Raw genomic sequence first — 15,679 nt, 5'->3', positions numbered from 1 at the left:
CCTAGTGAGGCCGAAAGCTGCATAGTGGTTGCAACTTTACCTCGTTGATAGTTAATTGAAATTGGTGGTGTTGTTGCGATAGCATTATTTTTTGGTGTTTCGCATGGGGGGGTGTTTCGGAAGTGGGTACGTTGACTTACGCCGAAATGGTGTTACTACAGAGCGTTGATATTTAGGTTTGGTGACATGGAGGCATCAGAAGCGACAGATATGATCCATGTTGGGCATCCTTTTCATTTACCAGGCCCTTTGAATCAGCCGTTGTAATGACGAGGCTAAAGAACATAACTTTTGATCCACATCGTCAATAAAAGATGATGCTATGTTGGTTTACACGCCCATGCAAACTGCAAATATAATACGGAGACAAGCTTTGAGCATGTCCCCAGCAACTTTTGCTATGGAATGTTGACCGAATTGACTTGATCTTTGCAATCTAGCTCCTTTTCTCTTCCTTACGTCGATGATTCTCCTCGTCGCAAGTCCACAAATCGAACACAAACGCTATGTCGTCCCAGCTGGACTGCGTGTCGACAAAGACTCGACATCGACTGAGTCAAATATATCATCATCTTCAAACGTTTCGTTTTCTTCTTCGTCAAGGACCTCTTCGGAATCCTCGTCCGGACTCCCTGCAACACGGAGGGCTTCGAAGCGCTCCACAAACTCCACCTGGAGGCGCTTCAGGTAGCTCGCGAGGGCAGCATCATCCATCTGGGAATTGCGCGCTTGCTTCAACTGCTCATGTAGACTGAGTACCAACTTGCGCTCTCTGACCAGCCGCCGCGCCTCCGAGGTTTGTTGTTTCTTCAATCTATCTTCGCGGATGGACTGAGAGACATGCTCCGCCACATCGAGAAATCGCTTAGGGAAATCCATTGCCTTTGCAAGTAGAATGCCATATGGTATCTCTTCTACCTTGCCGGACTCGACTTTGTAGGTCATGGTTAACCTGGGATCGCCCCTGGACGTATTCGAAAGATGACTTGCGAGATGGAGGTTGAGGACTCCGGGACGGTCGTTCAAAACTTCAGCTATTAGGATGTCAATAAATATCAACGCATCTCAACCGCCTGGGACTACTCACCGAGTTGCGCAAAATGCGTTGTGAACCAGACCTTCGCTCGACTTTGGATGAGTGCTTCTGCCATAGCAATCGCGATTGCGAGTCCATCACGAGCACTCGTGGCTCGACCAAGCTCGTCGATGATGACCATGCTTTTGTCATCCACATTGCTACACATCATTAGCAGTGGCATATTCCGAGCAAGAATCGCGCCGTACTTGAGTATAAAGGCCATTTCTCGCATCTCCTCCGAAAAGGATGACAAATTGGCCTCGATGTTGTCGTCTGTAGACACTCTCGCGAAGATGCTGTGAACGATGGGGAGTGTAGCACGCTCGGCCGGCACAAAGCATCCAATCTGCGCCATGATCTGGAGCAAGGCAATGCTTTTGATATAGGTAGTCTTGCCGCTCATGTTGCATCCGGTGATGATCTGGAATCGGTAGTTGTCATCCGCGTAGAAGTCGTTGGGGACGCATTCTTCCTTCAGCTCCTATCACTCTCTGTCAGCAAACGTGGAAGAAGTAGCCGCGGGAAACATACCCTATCTAGGATCGGATGTCTTGCGGCCTTGAGTGCCAAGGTGTCGGAAACCTCTGGTCGAACCCAGTCGTAGGTCGAGCTGACATGAGCAAACGAGGCCAGCATATCAAGCAGAGCGACTGATTCACAGATACGATAAAGAACCGCTATCTGAGTTCTGATGTTGTCGATGAGATCCTCAATCACCTTGTCGCATTGCATGGCGATCTCAGCCACAGAATCGGAAATCCGCTGATTTAGCTGCTTGAGGCGGATCGTCATGCATTCGAGATTGCCGCGCTTCACAACTCGGTTGACAAGAATGCCCGGGATTGGTCGATCTTCGAAATTTACTTCTCGCATGCGGAGAGAGTAGCCGCGCTTTGGATCGTACTGAAGTTTGGCATCCAGATCAAGTTCACCTGAAAGTTGTCAGAAAGCGGAATTGTACACGCGCCGAAAAGGATGTCATCATACCGTTGACTTGGTCCACATGCTTGTGGACATCTTCTGTATTCTCCTTGTATGCCTGCCGAGCGACATCCAGAAGACCGTTGACACCAGCCTGCAGATGGTTAGCGCGATGAAGCCAGCAAAGAAGCCGCTGCCGTTAGAGCTACCTTGACGGCAAAAGCTCTTTGGTTGCGCTGATCGAGAGCTTTCTTGGTATGGGTGACATCTTCGTGGATTGTCTCGTATATCAAAGTTCGCAGAGGGGCAATCATTTCAGGGCGAAAAAGGTCACGGATCTTGGTTAAGAGTGGCGAAACAGCAGGTCTCATTGCTTGATACAGATCGGGCAACCCATCGACAAAGGCTTTGACTTTGAGAACACTGTCCATGGAGGATTCTGTTGCTGCGATGGACGGCTGAGGCGGCACAAGGACGAGCTTCCCCCGGTCAGCACGCTCATCATCAGATCGCGCCTTCACAACATACCCGGGTCAACATTTTCTCGACGTCGTGGAAGCTCAACGCTGTAAAAGTCAACAAATGCCGATCGCCTTCGCTGGGATATGTCTACCTTTTCTGACGTCTACAAACATGTCGACAGATTTGTGCAGCTCCTCAACAGCTTCATATCTCGGGTCCAGGTATGCTTCCTTGAGTGTACTAGGTTGTAGCAAGTTGCTGCGCAGGACTCGCGAGCCCATTGGCGTTTTCGTCTGATTTAACAGCCCGACCAGGTTGTCCTTTGACTGTGGTTTCCGAAGGTTCTGGATAATTTCGAGTGATAAGATGGTTGATACATCGATCATCATGGTGTCTTCGCACGATTGGAAGCGTACTCGCAAGGAGTTGGGGAAGACGCGAATCGCATAATGATCCTCGATAAAGCTAACCGCCTGTTTTTCAATCAGTGTCTGTTATGCATTAGGGATACAAGACGTACCGCGGCGAACGAACAAGTCGCATAAAAGCTGCCCTCCAGAGCTACTTTGATTGACTCGGCATCCTCTCGAAAGGCACATGTGTTGACTCGGTGCATGCCTTCTAGCTCTGACCAGCACCTTCTGTCAACGGGAGCAATTTTGGTGCCGGGCATGTTCTCTTCGATATGGCTGTACAGTCTCGACTTTGGATTCGGCGGGCAAGCCGTGCTGACAATCAAGACGACATGGGGCTCCATAATTTGAAGCTCGTGGATCGTCCTGGTGAAGAACCGACTATCTGAGATTTGGCTGAGAATCACCTCGCCAGTGGCAACGTTGATCGATGCCATACCGACGGACGGAGTAACCCCTCGAGCTTCGGTCAGCGCGCACACAATCTTGTGATTTTCGCTGCCAGGGAGAGGAGTCCGAGATGTGCGACTGCTGTACGAAGTTCCGGGACGGGAGGTGTAAGACTGGCCCAATTTGGAGTCGTATGAGTGGCCAGAGGATGGTTTGGGCTGACGAGAACCAGTGGTGCCGCTGGTGTCGTCATAGTAGTCGTAGCTTGGGGTGTAGACCAAGCCCGCCCTGCGGTCTGTAGAGGATGATGCTTCAGGGGTAGCCGTGAAGTAGGTAGAGTTGGTACTCTTGTTGTTGGGATCTCGAGCCTGGGACGAAAAGTATGGCGATGATTCTCGGGAGATGGGCGTTCGGGTCTGCGCGGTTCGGAACGATGCGACTGACCTCGCGCCGGCCAGACGTCGGTCCTCCATGGCGACGCGGTGTGGAGGAGGCAAGGTCAGATGCTCGTTGGTGGCCCAATTTGGATGGCACCTACTGATCTCCCAGTCCTCGATTAGCGTAGTAGAATTGATGCTGCCACAAATTCGAAGCTGGAAGATTTCCAGAAGAACCTGCAAAGGCATGGATATCGAGGCAATCACGACCACGAAGGGCACCTGCCCGACTTACACGGCCAAGAGCCGGGGTTGTCCCGGTCGAATGTGCCTCCAATTGGGATGCGGGGGTGGAGCCACAGAATGCAGGCGCACAAGCCACGCCCAGCACAGACCACGTGAAACACAATTCCTCTCCAGCCACCCAACGACGAGCCGCCGATGACTACCAGTGGAGCAAACCTCATCCGCCCGGTGCACGTCTGGAAGAGTTTGCACAGGCTCCCCAACCCAATCCACACAGCTCTGCGCAGCAGCCGAACCGCGTCGCGCCGCGACACCCCTTCGACACACCGAGAAAAAAAGGCACCCCCTCCCCCATCTCGACCGAGCAACCCGGTAGTGGATTTGAAGCTATCGCGACCTAGTGCTTCTATCGCGCGCGCGTGTGTGTCGCGGTCTGTGTGCGACCGCCCGGGGGCCACCACCGAGATCCTCGTTTGCTGATTTCCCCCGCGCCGCCGCCCAACATGTTTGGCATCCTGGGTGCCGTCAATGTCGACAGCAACACCAAGACGTACACCTCCTTCGAGGAGCTGTTTGCCGCCCTCAAGGCGCGCATGCAGAAGGATGGCTACAAGGTCGTCAAGTCGCGCACGCATCGCAACAAGGTCGGCGGCACGTACGAGAAGGGCAGCGAGGTGGTGCGATGCGATCTTGTCTGCGACCGCGGCGGCCAGCCGTACAAGTGCACCGCGACCCAGCTGAAGACGACGACCAAGAAGACAAACTGTCCATGGAAGGCGAAGGCGGTCAATCGCAAGACCATGGGCGCATGGCTCTTGACGGTCATCTGCGACGAGCATAACCACGAGCCGAGGACACCTGATCCGCCGACAGATGAGGAGGACGCCGATGCTGAGGGGGATGCCGATGTTCAGGACGCATCAGCATGTGGGTTCTGCCCGTCGTCGCTTTATCATTTCGTCGTCTAATACTGACCCGTAGTAGTGCCCGAGCAGGACGACTCCATCCCAACACCAGATCCCGAAACGTCGCGAGCCCTTGCAGTAGCCGGCGTTTCCACCTCCCAGATGCGACTCACCGGCGATACCTTCCACAACTTTAAGACGGAATACCGGAAGATGTCCAAACCCGAGCGCATGGGTATTCTGGCTCAGCTGCAGCTGCGTGTAGCGGCTCTCTATGCCATTGAGAACGAGGATATACAAAGGCAAGAACGGCAGGCAAGGCAAGAGAGGAAACATCAGGAGATTGAAGACAACCGTCGCAAATCTCAAAGCGCGCAGCAGACACAGCAACAGCAGCAGCAGCAACAAACGCAAGCTCAACCGCAACACCACCAGCAACCGCAACCACAACAACACCAACCGCAGCACCAAACGCACCAATCACATCAACAACACCAACAGCCACAGGCCCAGAATCATAACCATAATCACAACCACGCTCATGCGCATGCCCACAATCGCGCCGCCCAGCAGCAGCAGATGACGCAAATGACGCGGGATAGCATGACGGGTATGCCGAAACACCCGTTCGAGCAGTCGACCCACGATGAGCACGCTCAATACCGTGACCGGCAGGCGGAGGTTAGCAACCGCCACCAGCAGAACTTCATGAACATGGCGCGAGAGCACATGGGCAACGCCGTGCAACAGACGCCCGTCCAGCAGACCCCGATCCCGGTGCCGCAGTTCGGGATGCAACAGGCGCCAGGGCCGAATGCCAACAACGTCTTCCAGCACTACAGGAATACGCCGGCAAACAACCCGGGAGCGTCGGCAGGCGGAGGAGGCACGCCGGCCCAGCAGAAGCGTCGAGGTCGGCCTACTAAGAAGAATGCCATGGACCAGCAGAGTCTTGACCCGAGCATGCACATGGGAAGGTAGTTCGACCCAACTCGTCAGATTGAGCCCGGTCATGAGGTTGAAAGATGGTCGCCATGGTTTAATAAGGTGTAAAAAAAAGTCGAGATCAGTGTACGTGGGCGGGCCGGACGGAGGATATGGGGGCGTTTATATGGACATCCCGCAGGCCAGCACCAGACAAGGATGGCCTCTCTCCTTCGAGTGTATGTTTTCTTATCCTCGCGGAAAAAGCACAGTTTCGGGAATGGAGCCGCAGGGATTCCGCTCCGGAGTCAGTTTATTCGTCGATTTATTTTACTACAGCCGGGGGAAATGCCTTTTTTCCTTTTTATGTCGGTCACAGGAGACAGACCATCGGCTTTCCGCCCGCCTTAACAGAGATTCGCTCTGCACCCCACCAGTTCCAGATAGCACCTCAATGCACTGGGCGGGCAGTGATGGACAATTAAAGTGGAGACAGTCGCAACAACGGACAAGTTCTCGCCGACGTCCCTTTCAAAATTTCTGCCCCACCATCCCGCATCGCCGTCGTCGAAATAATTTCACCACCACTTTTTCGGGCGGTCAACACCACTACACCACAACTACGACCACCGGGCACATTCACAGCCATGGCGACGGTCGTGCCCCCGCCGTCGAAGCGCCAGAAGCGCGAGACGCTGGCCAGGACACAAACGCAACAGGATGTTGACGCCGTCACGCCGGGCCTCGAGGGCTCCTTCAAGGCCCGCTTCGTCGACGGCGACGGCCAGCAGCTCGCCGAGGTGATTGAGGTGCCTCTGGCCGACGCCTCGGAGAAGAACCTCACGCTGCTTCTCAACACCCTACTAGGAAAGGTAAACCCGGGTTCAAGCACTCAAGAAACCCAAGAGTCTCAATAGCTAACCACCCGACAGGAAAGAGAAGACTTCCTCCCCTACAAGTTCCGCATCCACATCCCTGACTCCGACACCGTAATCGAGACCTACCCCTCCAACCTCCTCGAGACCCTCCGCGCAAATGGCGTTGCCAACCCCTTCGAGACGACAATCACCCTCTCCGCCGAGCCGCAGGCCGTCTTCAAGGTCCAGGCCGTCACGCGCATGGCGCACAAGATCCCCGGCCACGGCGAGGCCATCCTCGCCGCCCAGTTCTCCCCTGAAACAAGCAAGCGCCTCGCCACCGGCTCCGGCGACAAGACCGCGCGCATATGGGACACCGAGACCGGCACCCCCAAGCACACCCTCGCGGGCCACGCCGGCTGGGTCTTGTGTGTAGCCTGGAGCCCCGACGGCCGCCGCCTCGCAACTGGCAGCATGGACAAGACGGTGCGCCTGTGGGACCCGGACAAGGGCGTCCCGGCGTCCCAGCAGGCGCTCACCGGGCACGCCAAGTGGGTGACCAACATCGCATGGGAGCCGTACCACCTCTGGCGCGACGGCACGCCGCGCCTGGCGTCCGCGAGCAAGGACGCCACGGTGCGCGTGTGGATCGTCAACACGGGCCGGACGGAGCACGTCCTCTCGGGCCACAAGTCCAGCGTCTCCTGCGTGAAGTGGGGCGGCTCAGGGCTCATCTACACGGCCTCGCACGACAAGACAGTGAAAGTATGGGACGCCGTGAAGGGCACCCTCGTGCACACCCTCTCCTCGCACGCGCACTGGGTCAACCACCTCGCGCTGTCCACCGAGTTCGCCCTGCGGACCGGCTTCTTCGACCACACCCCCACCCCAGACACGGAGGACGCGCGGCGGGCGAAAGCGAAAGAGCGCTTCGAGAAGGCCGCGCGCGTGCAGGGCAAGGTCGCGGAGCGCCTCGTCTCCGCGTCGGACGACTTCACAATGTACCTCTGGGACCCGTCCGCCGGCACCAAGCCCGTCGCGCGCATGCTCGGCCACCAGAAGCAGGTCAACCACGTCACCTTCTCGCCCGACGGCACGCTCATCGCGAGCGCCGGCTGGGACAACGCGACCAAGCTGTGGAGCGCGCGCGACGGCAAGTTCATCACCACGCTGCGCGGCCATGTCGCGCCCGTCTACCAGTGCGCCTTCTCCGCGGACTCGCGCCTGCTCGTGACGGCGTCCAAGGACACCACGCTGAAAGTGTGGTCGATGGCGTCGCACAAGCTGGCGGTCGACCTGCCGGGGCACCAGGACGAGGTGTACGCCGTCGACTGGAGCCCACGGGACGGCGGGCGCGTGGGGAGCGGCGGGAAGGACAAGGCGGTGCGGTTGTGGTGCAACTGAGCCGAGAGACGGTATGATGGGCTTTCTTTTTCGGGATTTAGAACGGATACACAAAAGAATGAAGAATATACCCCCTTTTTCCCAGTTATGCATGTTTGTCCCTTGCGTTGGCTTCACATGATTCTGCGGGAGAGCCCGGCGCGAGCTGTGATGACTATTACATGTGTAAGGTAACAGCCATCCTCAGATCATGGTGTGTCTCCTGCACAGCCGATCTTGGTCGTTGCAGCCGCAGAGTGTTCATCAGTCATGAACGACGGGGCCGATTCAAGCCTGTTTGCCGGTGCGGAGGCGCTACGGCTTTCTACATCGAGGATGAGCCCCCAGAGGCGGCTTGGAAGGCTTGCATATGTTTGGGGTGATTGCAGCTGCATGATCACAATCTTGATGAGAATGATCCGGCTTCCTACTGACACATTGGAATGTTGTAGTTGAGACACCAAGATGCCAAGGTTAGGATAGCCGAGGGGTTTAGAAGACCCTTAGCTGGAAGCAATACCAGAGATGGGCGTGTTTATGTTTGTCAGGACTATGCCAAGGTGCTTTGCTTGGTGCTTTGTGAATCGTCGACTGATGAACCGGCTACCTCCCGACCCGGGATACCCCGCTCGGCGCACCTTTCGACTCCGGGCCCCACTCCCGGACCAGCGGAGTCGTATCGGAGTGCTCGCGGCATTCTCGGATGGATAACGCAGACCCGTATCAGGTGCTCCTCGGGATAAGTCACATCATCATGTTATTCCCCACACCAAGCCTCCTCTCAACAATGGGCCCCGCGACGTCTTTCGTCATATCAAGGGTGATGAGTCTTTGGAAGTCACGCCCTGATCGTCGGGGAATCGTGAGACCGGGCTGGACCATCACTAATGATCACCACACGCACCTCGCGGAAAGAGTACGCGTACCTGGAAGTCAAAGTCATCTCCTGTACCCGATCTCCCAAACAAGTTGCCGATCCCCACAGGGCCATGTTGTCTAGCTCCTCCTGCACGTCTCCCGCTGGGGTGCCAAGGCATTGGAGCTGCTTGGCCCTCAAGTCTGTGTTGGCAAATAAGGACATGCAGAGGTATCTCTGAGAACGCTGGAGAGGCTGAAAAGGGAACTGCAATGGTTCCCCGTCGTGCAGAGGTGCGGGTACGTGTTCGGCAACGGATCCTTGGCGGGATATGGCATCGCCGGTCACTCCCACGTTTTGACGTGGCCTTCCTCACCTCATCCCCGACAACATGAGCCGTTCATGGTCTCTGCCGCTCTCAAGCAATCTTCTCCATCAGGCTAGTATTCCCGCGCCATTGGTGCAGACTACATTGGTGAGTGTCTCAATCATTTGTAATCGATAGTCATCGCGTCTCTTGAGGACTAGCCAGCGCGACGACGGAACAACGGGACCGGGCCGCCCCTAGTTAGCACTTCAGCTTGCCGAGTTAAGCCGTGATCATGGCCGTCTGGGCCGGGAGGCCGAGCGCTTAGCGGACAACCTGATTCCTTCCATCGCAAAATGTTGATGACTGAATGAACTGGCTGGCATCGAGTGTTGCAGATTCTAGACCGCGAGATGCACCCAGCAGAATGCAGATGTCCGTCGGCCATTCTGCAGGGCTGCTGCGGCGCGCGAGATCCGTTGCAACTGGGCCTGGAGCATGGGAAACCGGAGTCGGGGGCGGGGAAATTCTATCATTTATGACAATTTCCTTTTCCGTTGCCCATGGAGGCGGACGGACTCATGTAAATCGACTGGTTCGCCATCGGGTTGGGGGGTTGGGGGGGAGGGGGGGTGTGGTTGGAGCTACCTCACTATCACGCCTGGCGAGGGCTGTGCCTTGGTTGGCGTCTTTGCTAGTTTCTGACGCCTTGTATAAATCCTCCATCTGACATTTAGCCTATGGAAACCGCAAGGGCTGAAGGAATTAGATGCCTCATCGGGTGATGTCGGACACGCGCTGGTGGGCAGTTGACGAGTTGGAATCGCCAAGGGTGACAAGGAGCACGTTCAGATGGGTTTTGGGCCGCCGCAGAAAGGACAAGGTGGGCTGGTGTGAAGTCGCAACACGGCCGCGACTGGGGTTGACGTCTGGAGAAAGATGGTGGCTCGGACTGGGGTGCCGTTGGTTGATGTGGGGAGGGATGGGATGGACCAGGAATGGATCTGGCTTCTGCTGTGGATTGACCCGTCTGGATGCGCCGTGTGAGATATGCCACGGGGTTCAAGTCAATGTTTTGACTGGAGGGAGGAATATTCCAGATTTCAGCCTAGATCCGTGGTCCGGGGTTGATTGGGCCGTTGTTGGATGTGCAGTATCAGAGTTGCAGGCGTCGTCTTGCGGCCGCGAGTGAGGCATTTCCAGTTTTTGATGGATAGCTGTCGCGAAACCCAAGCCCAGTCGAGACGGCTTGCGATTCTTGTCGTTGAAGTCTCTCGGCGAATTGTTGCGCAACGCTCTTGTCGATCAACATGTCGTGTAAACAGCCAAGCGAGTGCGCCGATCGCCAATGTGTTACCCAACTGTCCCAACACTGTCGAATCCCAGTCGAGCGCATGACCATTGAGGTGTTTACTCTCATGATTGCCAGCCAACCCATCCAGGGCTGAACTGACCGAATACATCGTGAGAATTTGTGGCAGAAGGTGAGAGACGTGACCATATCCAAGGCCAGCCCCTCATCATACCCGAGGCCTCCAAGCCACTCACGAAAGCGCGATTTGTCCAGTGCCCCTCCCATCCCCAGTGCCCAGCAGCCCAGAGTTTGAAAATACGCGTTCGGGCTTTGATTCGACCTTATTCGGTCTTCTCGCATGTACAAGCCCCTCACCCTCTTTGCCGGGTTGATGGAAGGCGAGAAGATCGACTGCAGACTGGCAACCTTCTGAAATGAGAGGCTTGCATCAAGCACATGTTCATGTCGCTGAGGGCGGCTTTGCAAGCAAGATCGGCCGGGGTGGTGATGGAGCCAGCCAGACAAGGTCCAGCGCCAATGGAGGTTTTGGGGAGTTTCTTCATCAGATATGCGTCCTCACGGACATTGAGAAAGGGAACTTTCCCCGCCCCGTAGCCTCCGTCCGCCATCCAGTCTGGTGAACTTGGTCGCTACTGAGCCATGCACTGCCTGTCAAAGTGGATGAAGTGAGAACGATTGAGTCGAGCTGACCGGGTGATTGATCAAAGTGCCTTGCGTGATGGAGCCGTGACGAAAAACATCTCCCCCCAGCGGCTCGGCTGCGGCGTCTCCAGCAAGACCCTCCCGTCACAAGGGCAGAGTTCCCCATATCGTGGGCCAGGGTCCTCGTCGTCTTCTCCAGCAACGCCGCTGCAGGGCCAGAGAAACAGAGCCACGGGAGGCGAGTGAGAAAAAAAAAAAAAAAGAAAGAAAAAACGTGGAACACTGGCCCAAACCCGCAGGGGCCGTGGACCCGGCCAAAGCCGGTGTTTCTGCCAGGGGTGTCTGGGCAGTGACATGGATGGGCGCGGATGGGTGTTTGCAAGGTTGCTTTGGGCGCTCGTTCAAACTCTGAAAGCTTCGTCGAAGACCCTGCCGCTTCCAGCAGCGGGTTGAGTTAAGCAACGGCCAGATGCTTCGCGACATGCCGCACGCAAAGTCAAGCTCAAGGCTGGGAGTGACTAGAGGTTAGTTCGAGAGACATGTTGGGGTAAGAAGAGGATGAATGTCTCAACACGAGAGAGACATGGGATTGACTTTGGGGATCGGCGTCGCGCCACGCCCAATGCGAACCGCCCGGGCGGAGACAAGCTCTCGGGAGAGTGTGGCCGAGTGCAGAGCTGTACAGATAGATGCTGCAAAGTATGTAGCTGGGTTTGGGGAGCTCCCGACCTTAGCTCCAGCTCGAGATGCGCGGGACGTGTCTTTCGACGACGGGAAGTGTGTTTCCTGACGAATGATCTCGAGCTGTGCTGTGAGGGTTTTGCAACGGCAGATGAAGAAACGTAATTATCCCTGAACATGGTCGAGTTGCTTGTTTGTCGCCCGCGGTCGTACGGTCGTCGATAAACAGATGGCCGTGGATTCGATGGAATGGCTGGCTGGATGGGGACTTCATCAGCGAACCGTAGTCGACAATGTGCAGACGATCAGGTTGCAGCCACGCAGCGAGCGACGAGTGGACGATGATGGCAGCTTCATGCTCATCGCCTCTTGCGCTGAGTGTCTACAGAGCCAGAGACAAGTCCAGGTCAACGGAGACCGAGGAAGTAGGCAAGGTGCAGAGTGCAAGGTGCCCATGGCCAGGCTTGGCAAGGCGAGGTAAAGTAGCGAGCATGAGGTGCATATGCAGAGTCGATGTTGGATGCGCAGCAGCGGCGAACGACGTGCGTGGGTGGTGCGTGGCAGGCGGCAATCTGACAGTTGACGACGCGCTGTCATGGTGGTATCGCCGAATCATTGGAGTGCCTGTTGATTAAGGGCCGATGGACGTGCCGAATCTTGTCAGGCAGGAAAAGGGTGATGTGGGATGGTGGTGGCTGTGGTGGTGACCTTTTGTGGTGGTGACGATGGCGACAACGATATTGGTGGTTGGTGTTTTTTAGTCTTTCCGCTTCCCCTCACCATCCGGCCAGAAAGAGGCAAGAAGAAGAGGGGTCAACGGCGGGAGGAGACAATGACAGCTTAGGGGAGGGGCACATGACGATGGTGAAGATGTCTCTGGGCGTGCCTGCCCATGCCTTGCCATTCATCACCATCCACATTCAGCCGTCCCATAGCCGTTGGACTTTCCTTTGCGCCAAGGGGAGCTGTCAGTCACCAGTGGCTTGGAAGAGGGCAGCCACGACGCGGCACGAGGCGGGAACTAGCCAAGACCAGGTAAGGTAAGGTGAGGCAAGGCAGCACAAGGTACGGATAGAGGCAGAAAGGCTAAGCCGTTGTATCCACGCGGCCATCTCACTGTGAGTGTGTTGCTCAGATGAGGCGGGCGGGATGAGGTAACGATGAGCAAACAAGCCCTCGAGTGTTTGCGGACACGCGCCCCGGTCAACAGACGGGAAACATGGATGGCGTCGCATGGCTTATTCTTCTTCCCTCTGGTGCCACGGGGATTACCTGAATTCAAGCCCGAAGCCTGGACCGGCCGGTCTGTGTCTGATCTGGTCTGACGAGCCAGAAAAGCGAAGCTTGAAGGAAGTGAGTTTTTGATCACAAATGAGAGAATTGCGACCATGTGCATCAAACACCCAACGAAGCTCAAAGAAGCTGCGAATGGCCCCGGTGGGTGGGAGAAGTCGCTCCGGACATTGACGGCTCAAGTCGGCCGTGGAAGACGAGATATCATTTGTCCATCATCAATCACATTTGACCACGGCCAAGGCCAGGCCAGGGCTGGCTGGCTAGCTGCAATTCTGTTTGCAACTCTATGTTTGTCCAGCGACATTGATAGACTTGTGGACTTGAACGTCTGTCTGTCCATCACATGTATCTGGAGAAGACAGCCAGCTAGCCAGCCAGCTCGACAACCACCACCACCGCCACCATTAGCTTCCAGCTCTGAGTACAGCTAGCTGTGTTGCGTCCGTTCCTTCGTCCAGTCGTTGCCGAAGGACCCCTGCTGGTCTTGGACGCACTCTCGGGCTCGTCTCGTCGTCTGGTGCACCGGCGGCCCATCCCTGTCGGCCCAAGGCTCCAAGGCCCCAAAAGTCTCACAGCGGCGGCGCGGATCCCTTTTCGCAAGGCCTGAAAATGAGACTGTTCAGTGATCAGTACGTACCTACTGAAAAGCAGCAGAGATCTCGTTCCAATTGTTCCCGCATGCCCAGCCAGGGGGTGCCGAAGGGGCCTAAAATGAGGCACAGCGAGGTGGGATTCTGTCGTGCTGTTGCTTCGCGTTGCTCGGGATGATACATTACCAGTCAGCTCTGATTAGTGCGAGAAGTAGCTACAAATTGTGTTCAATAAGTACTTGAGTTGAACTTGGCTTGTGGCGTGAGTTTCGTGAGACTGAATGTAGACCAAGTAGCCTTTTTCGCAAGACGAGACGACGGCCGGCCAGCCCAGACGAGCCGCGCTTGTTATTCCCCAGGAACTGCTTCGTTGCATGGAAGACCCGACCAGACGAAGCTGAGGGAACTCGGGATTGCTTGACGGTTCCCTCTTCTGATGGAGTAGACTTGTAAAGAACATCAATATGCCGGAGGACAAGAGCAACAGGCAAGGCATGGATTCATCCGTCCAGTCCCGTTCAATTTCCATCCGGAAGGAAAATTCCAGGCGGCGCTCCCAGTTAAAAGTCCCATCCCTTCCCCGATCTTCGATTCCCTCCCGTTCCTCGTCCTCTCGTTCCATGTCCCCACCCCAGCTCTCTGGTTCTTGGATCAGCTTTCCTTGATTTTGTTTACCTCCTCCCCGGAGAGAAAGCATACACACACACATCACCATCATCACGATCTCCATCATCGTCGTCAGCAGCAGCAAAGGCTGAGCTTACCCGGACCAAAACCTCCTGAGCTCTTTTTTTTCTTCACGCTTCGGCGGGTTCTCTGCTTCCTGCCCCAGTCAGTCAGTGGTCCCCCCCCGTCGTTGTCGCGACCCAACCGCGCAGCAGCAGCGCACAGGGCGGTCCCCTGCTTCTCGTCATCTCGGGTCTCCGGGGTCCTTTCTCGTCGCCCGTCGCCCGTCGTCGACTCGTCGGAGTGGCTCCCTCTCTCTCTCTCTGTTTGTCTCTGCGTGTCCCACTGTCGCCAACCTCTTAAAACCCCGGACGTGCAGCTCCGTTTTGCCCCGTCGGTTCCGTCACGTTGCCTGTTCCTGGGTGCAGCTCCCGGCGTGGTCTCCAGCCCAGCTGTGCGCACCTTACAACGTGGTGTCCCCTGCTTTGGGCGCCAACTTAAAACGACATCAACACCAAAAAGGTCGCTGCCAGAAAAATCGTGTGCGCTGGTGACCCGACACGAAACAGCAGAGACGGTCGATCATTTTTTGTATCTGTCTTGATCGAAGCTACCTTACCTTAGTGTCTTTTCTTGCCAAAAGACTCAACTCAACTTGCAACTGGACAACTCTGTCTGGTCCCAACAAGCAAGCCTCATCACCAACAAAACGGAAGGCAGAGAGAAAAACGAAGAAACGATCGAATCACAGGCCCTCGCTCACTTAGCCTCTCGTCCAAGTCCGGTTCCGTTTCGTGGGCGGCGTGCATTAGGGGAGCCAGCGGTGCATTAGCTCCCATTTGACGCCTCGGATACGTAACTGGGTTGCTCATTACGTCAGTGACGTTCCTCTGTTGCTGGTGTATTAGCTGCAGCTTGTAGCTGTTGCTCTCTGGAAAAGGTACGTTCTTGTGTGGTGTTTTCTTTCTATCGGCATCCGTTTGGTTTGGTACCTTGAGGTATTCATCCACAGATGATGGATGAGTGTCCAGACCGGGCCTCTGTCCCACGCATGCCGTCACTGTTTATTCATGCCAACGCTGTGTTTCCCCAAAGAGTGTCTTGGGATGCATCTCGTTATCAACATTCCATTCCATTTCCATTCCATTTCCATTTCCCTTTCCATGCACTTCTGGGCCAAGGTCTCGTCGCATTTCCTCCCGTCCAATCCCACCTCACCCACAGCTCTCTGAAGCAGGTGTATCCATCCATCAATCACACATCCCAGGTCAGTCAACTCCTTCAGTCAGCCAGTCAGTCACTGCTGCAGGTCAGGTCGAGTCGCTGTAACTTCAGCGCTTCCGGCCTGTCACCACCCCCCTGTCCTGCAC

General features: G+C 55.9%; 3 protein-coding genes across 3 annotated transcripts; 2 read left to right on the top strand and 1 right to left on the bottom strand.

Annotated features, from left to right (window-relative positions):
• Positions 1 to 504: 504 nt before the first annotated feature.
• On the bottom strand, positions 505 to 3,737 carry COL26b_014063 (uncharacterized protein; the record flags this gene model as incomplete). Its single annotated transcript, XM_053186643.1, has 9 exons — positions 505 to 1,034; positions 1,088 to 1,236; positions 1,285 to 1,559; positions 1,610 to 2,010; positions 2,066 to 2,153; positions 2,209 to 2,457; positions 2,528 to 2,565; positions 2,613 to 2,934; positions 2,982 to 3,737. The coding sequence occupies 9 exons, from the start codon at positions 3,735 to 3,737 to the stop codon at positions 505 to 507; spliced, it is 2,808 nt and encodes a 935-aa protein (XP_053029418.1).
• Positions 3,738 to 4,390: 653 nt separating this feature from the next.
• COL26b_014062 (uncharacterized protein) lies at positions 4,391 to 5,773 on the top strand (the record flags this gene model as incomplete). Its single annotated transcript, XM_053186642.1, has 2 exons — positions 4,391 to 4,814; positions 4,872 to 5,773. 2 exons carry the CDS (start codon positions 4,391 to 4,393, stop codon positions 5,771 to 5,773), a joined length of 1,326 nt encoding a protein of 441 aa, XP_053029417.1.
• A 590-nt stretch (positions 5,774 to 6,363) lies between these two features.
• On the top strand, positions 6,364 to 7,977 carry COL26b_014061 (uncharacterized protein; the record flags this gene model as incomplete). Its single annotated transcript, XM_053186641.1, has 2 exons — positions 6,364 to 6,588; positions 6,649 to 7,977. 2 exons carry the CDS (start codon positions 6,364 to 6,366, stop codon positions 7,975 to 7,977), a joined length of 1,554 nt encoding a protein of 517 aa, XP_053029416.1.
• Positions 7,978 to 15,679: the final 7,702 nt, after the last annotated feature.

The sequence above is a fragment of the Colletotrichum chrysophilum genome (assembly GCF_026319265.1).
Source record: "Colletotrichum chrysophilum strain AFK26 chromosome Unknown scaffold_288, whole genome shotgun sequence".
Classification (NCBI taxonomy): domain Eukaryota; kingdom Fungi; phylum Ascomycota; class Sordariomycetes; order Glomerellales; family Glomerellaceae; genus Colletotrichum; species Colletotrichum chrysophilum.
This window is presented reverse-complemented; position numbering and strand designations above follow the sequence as displayed.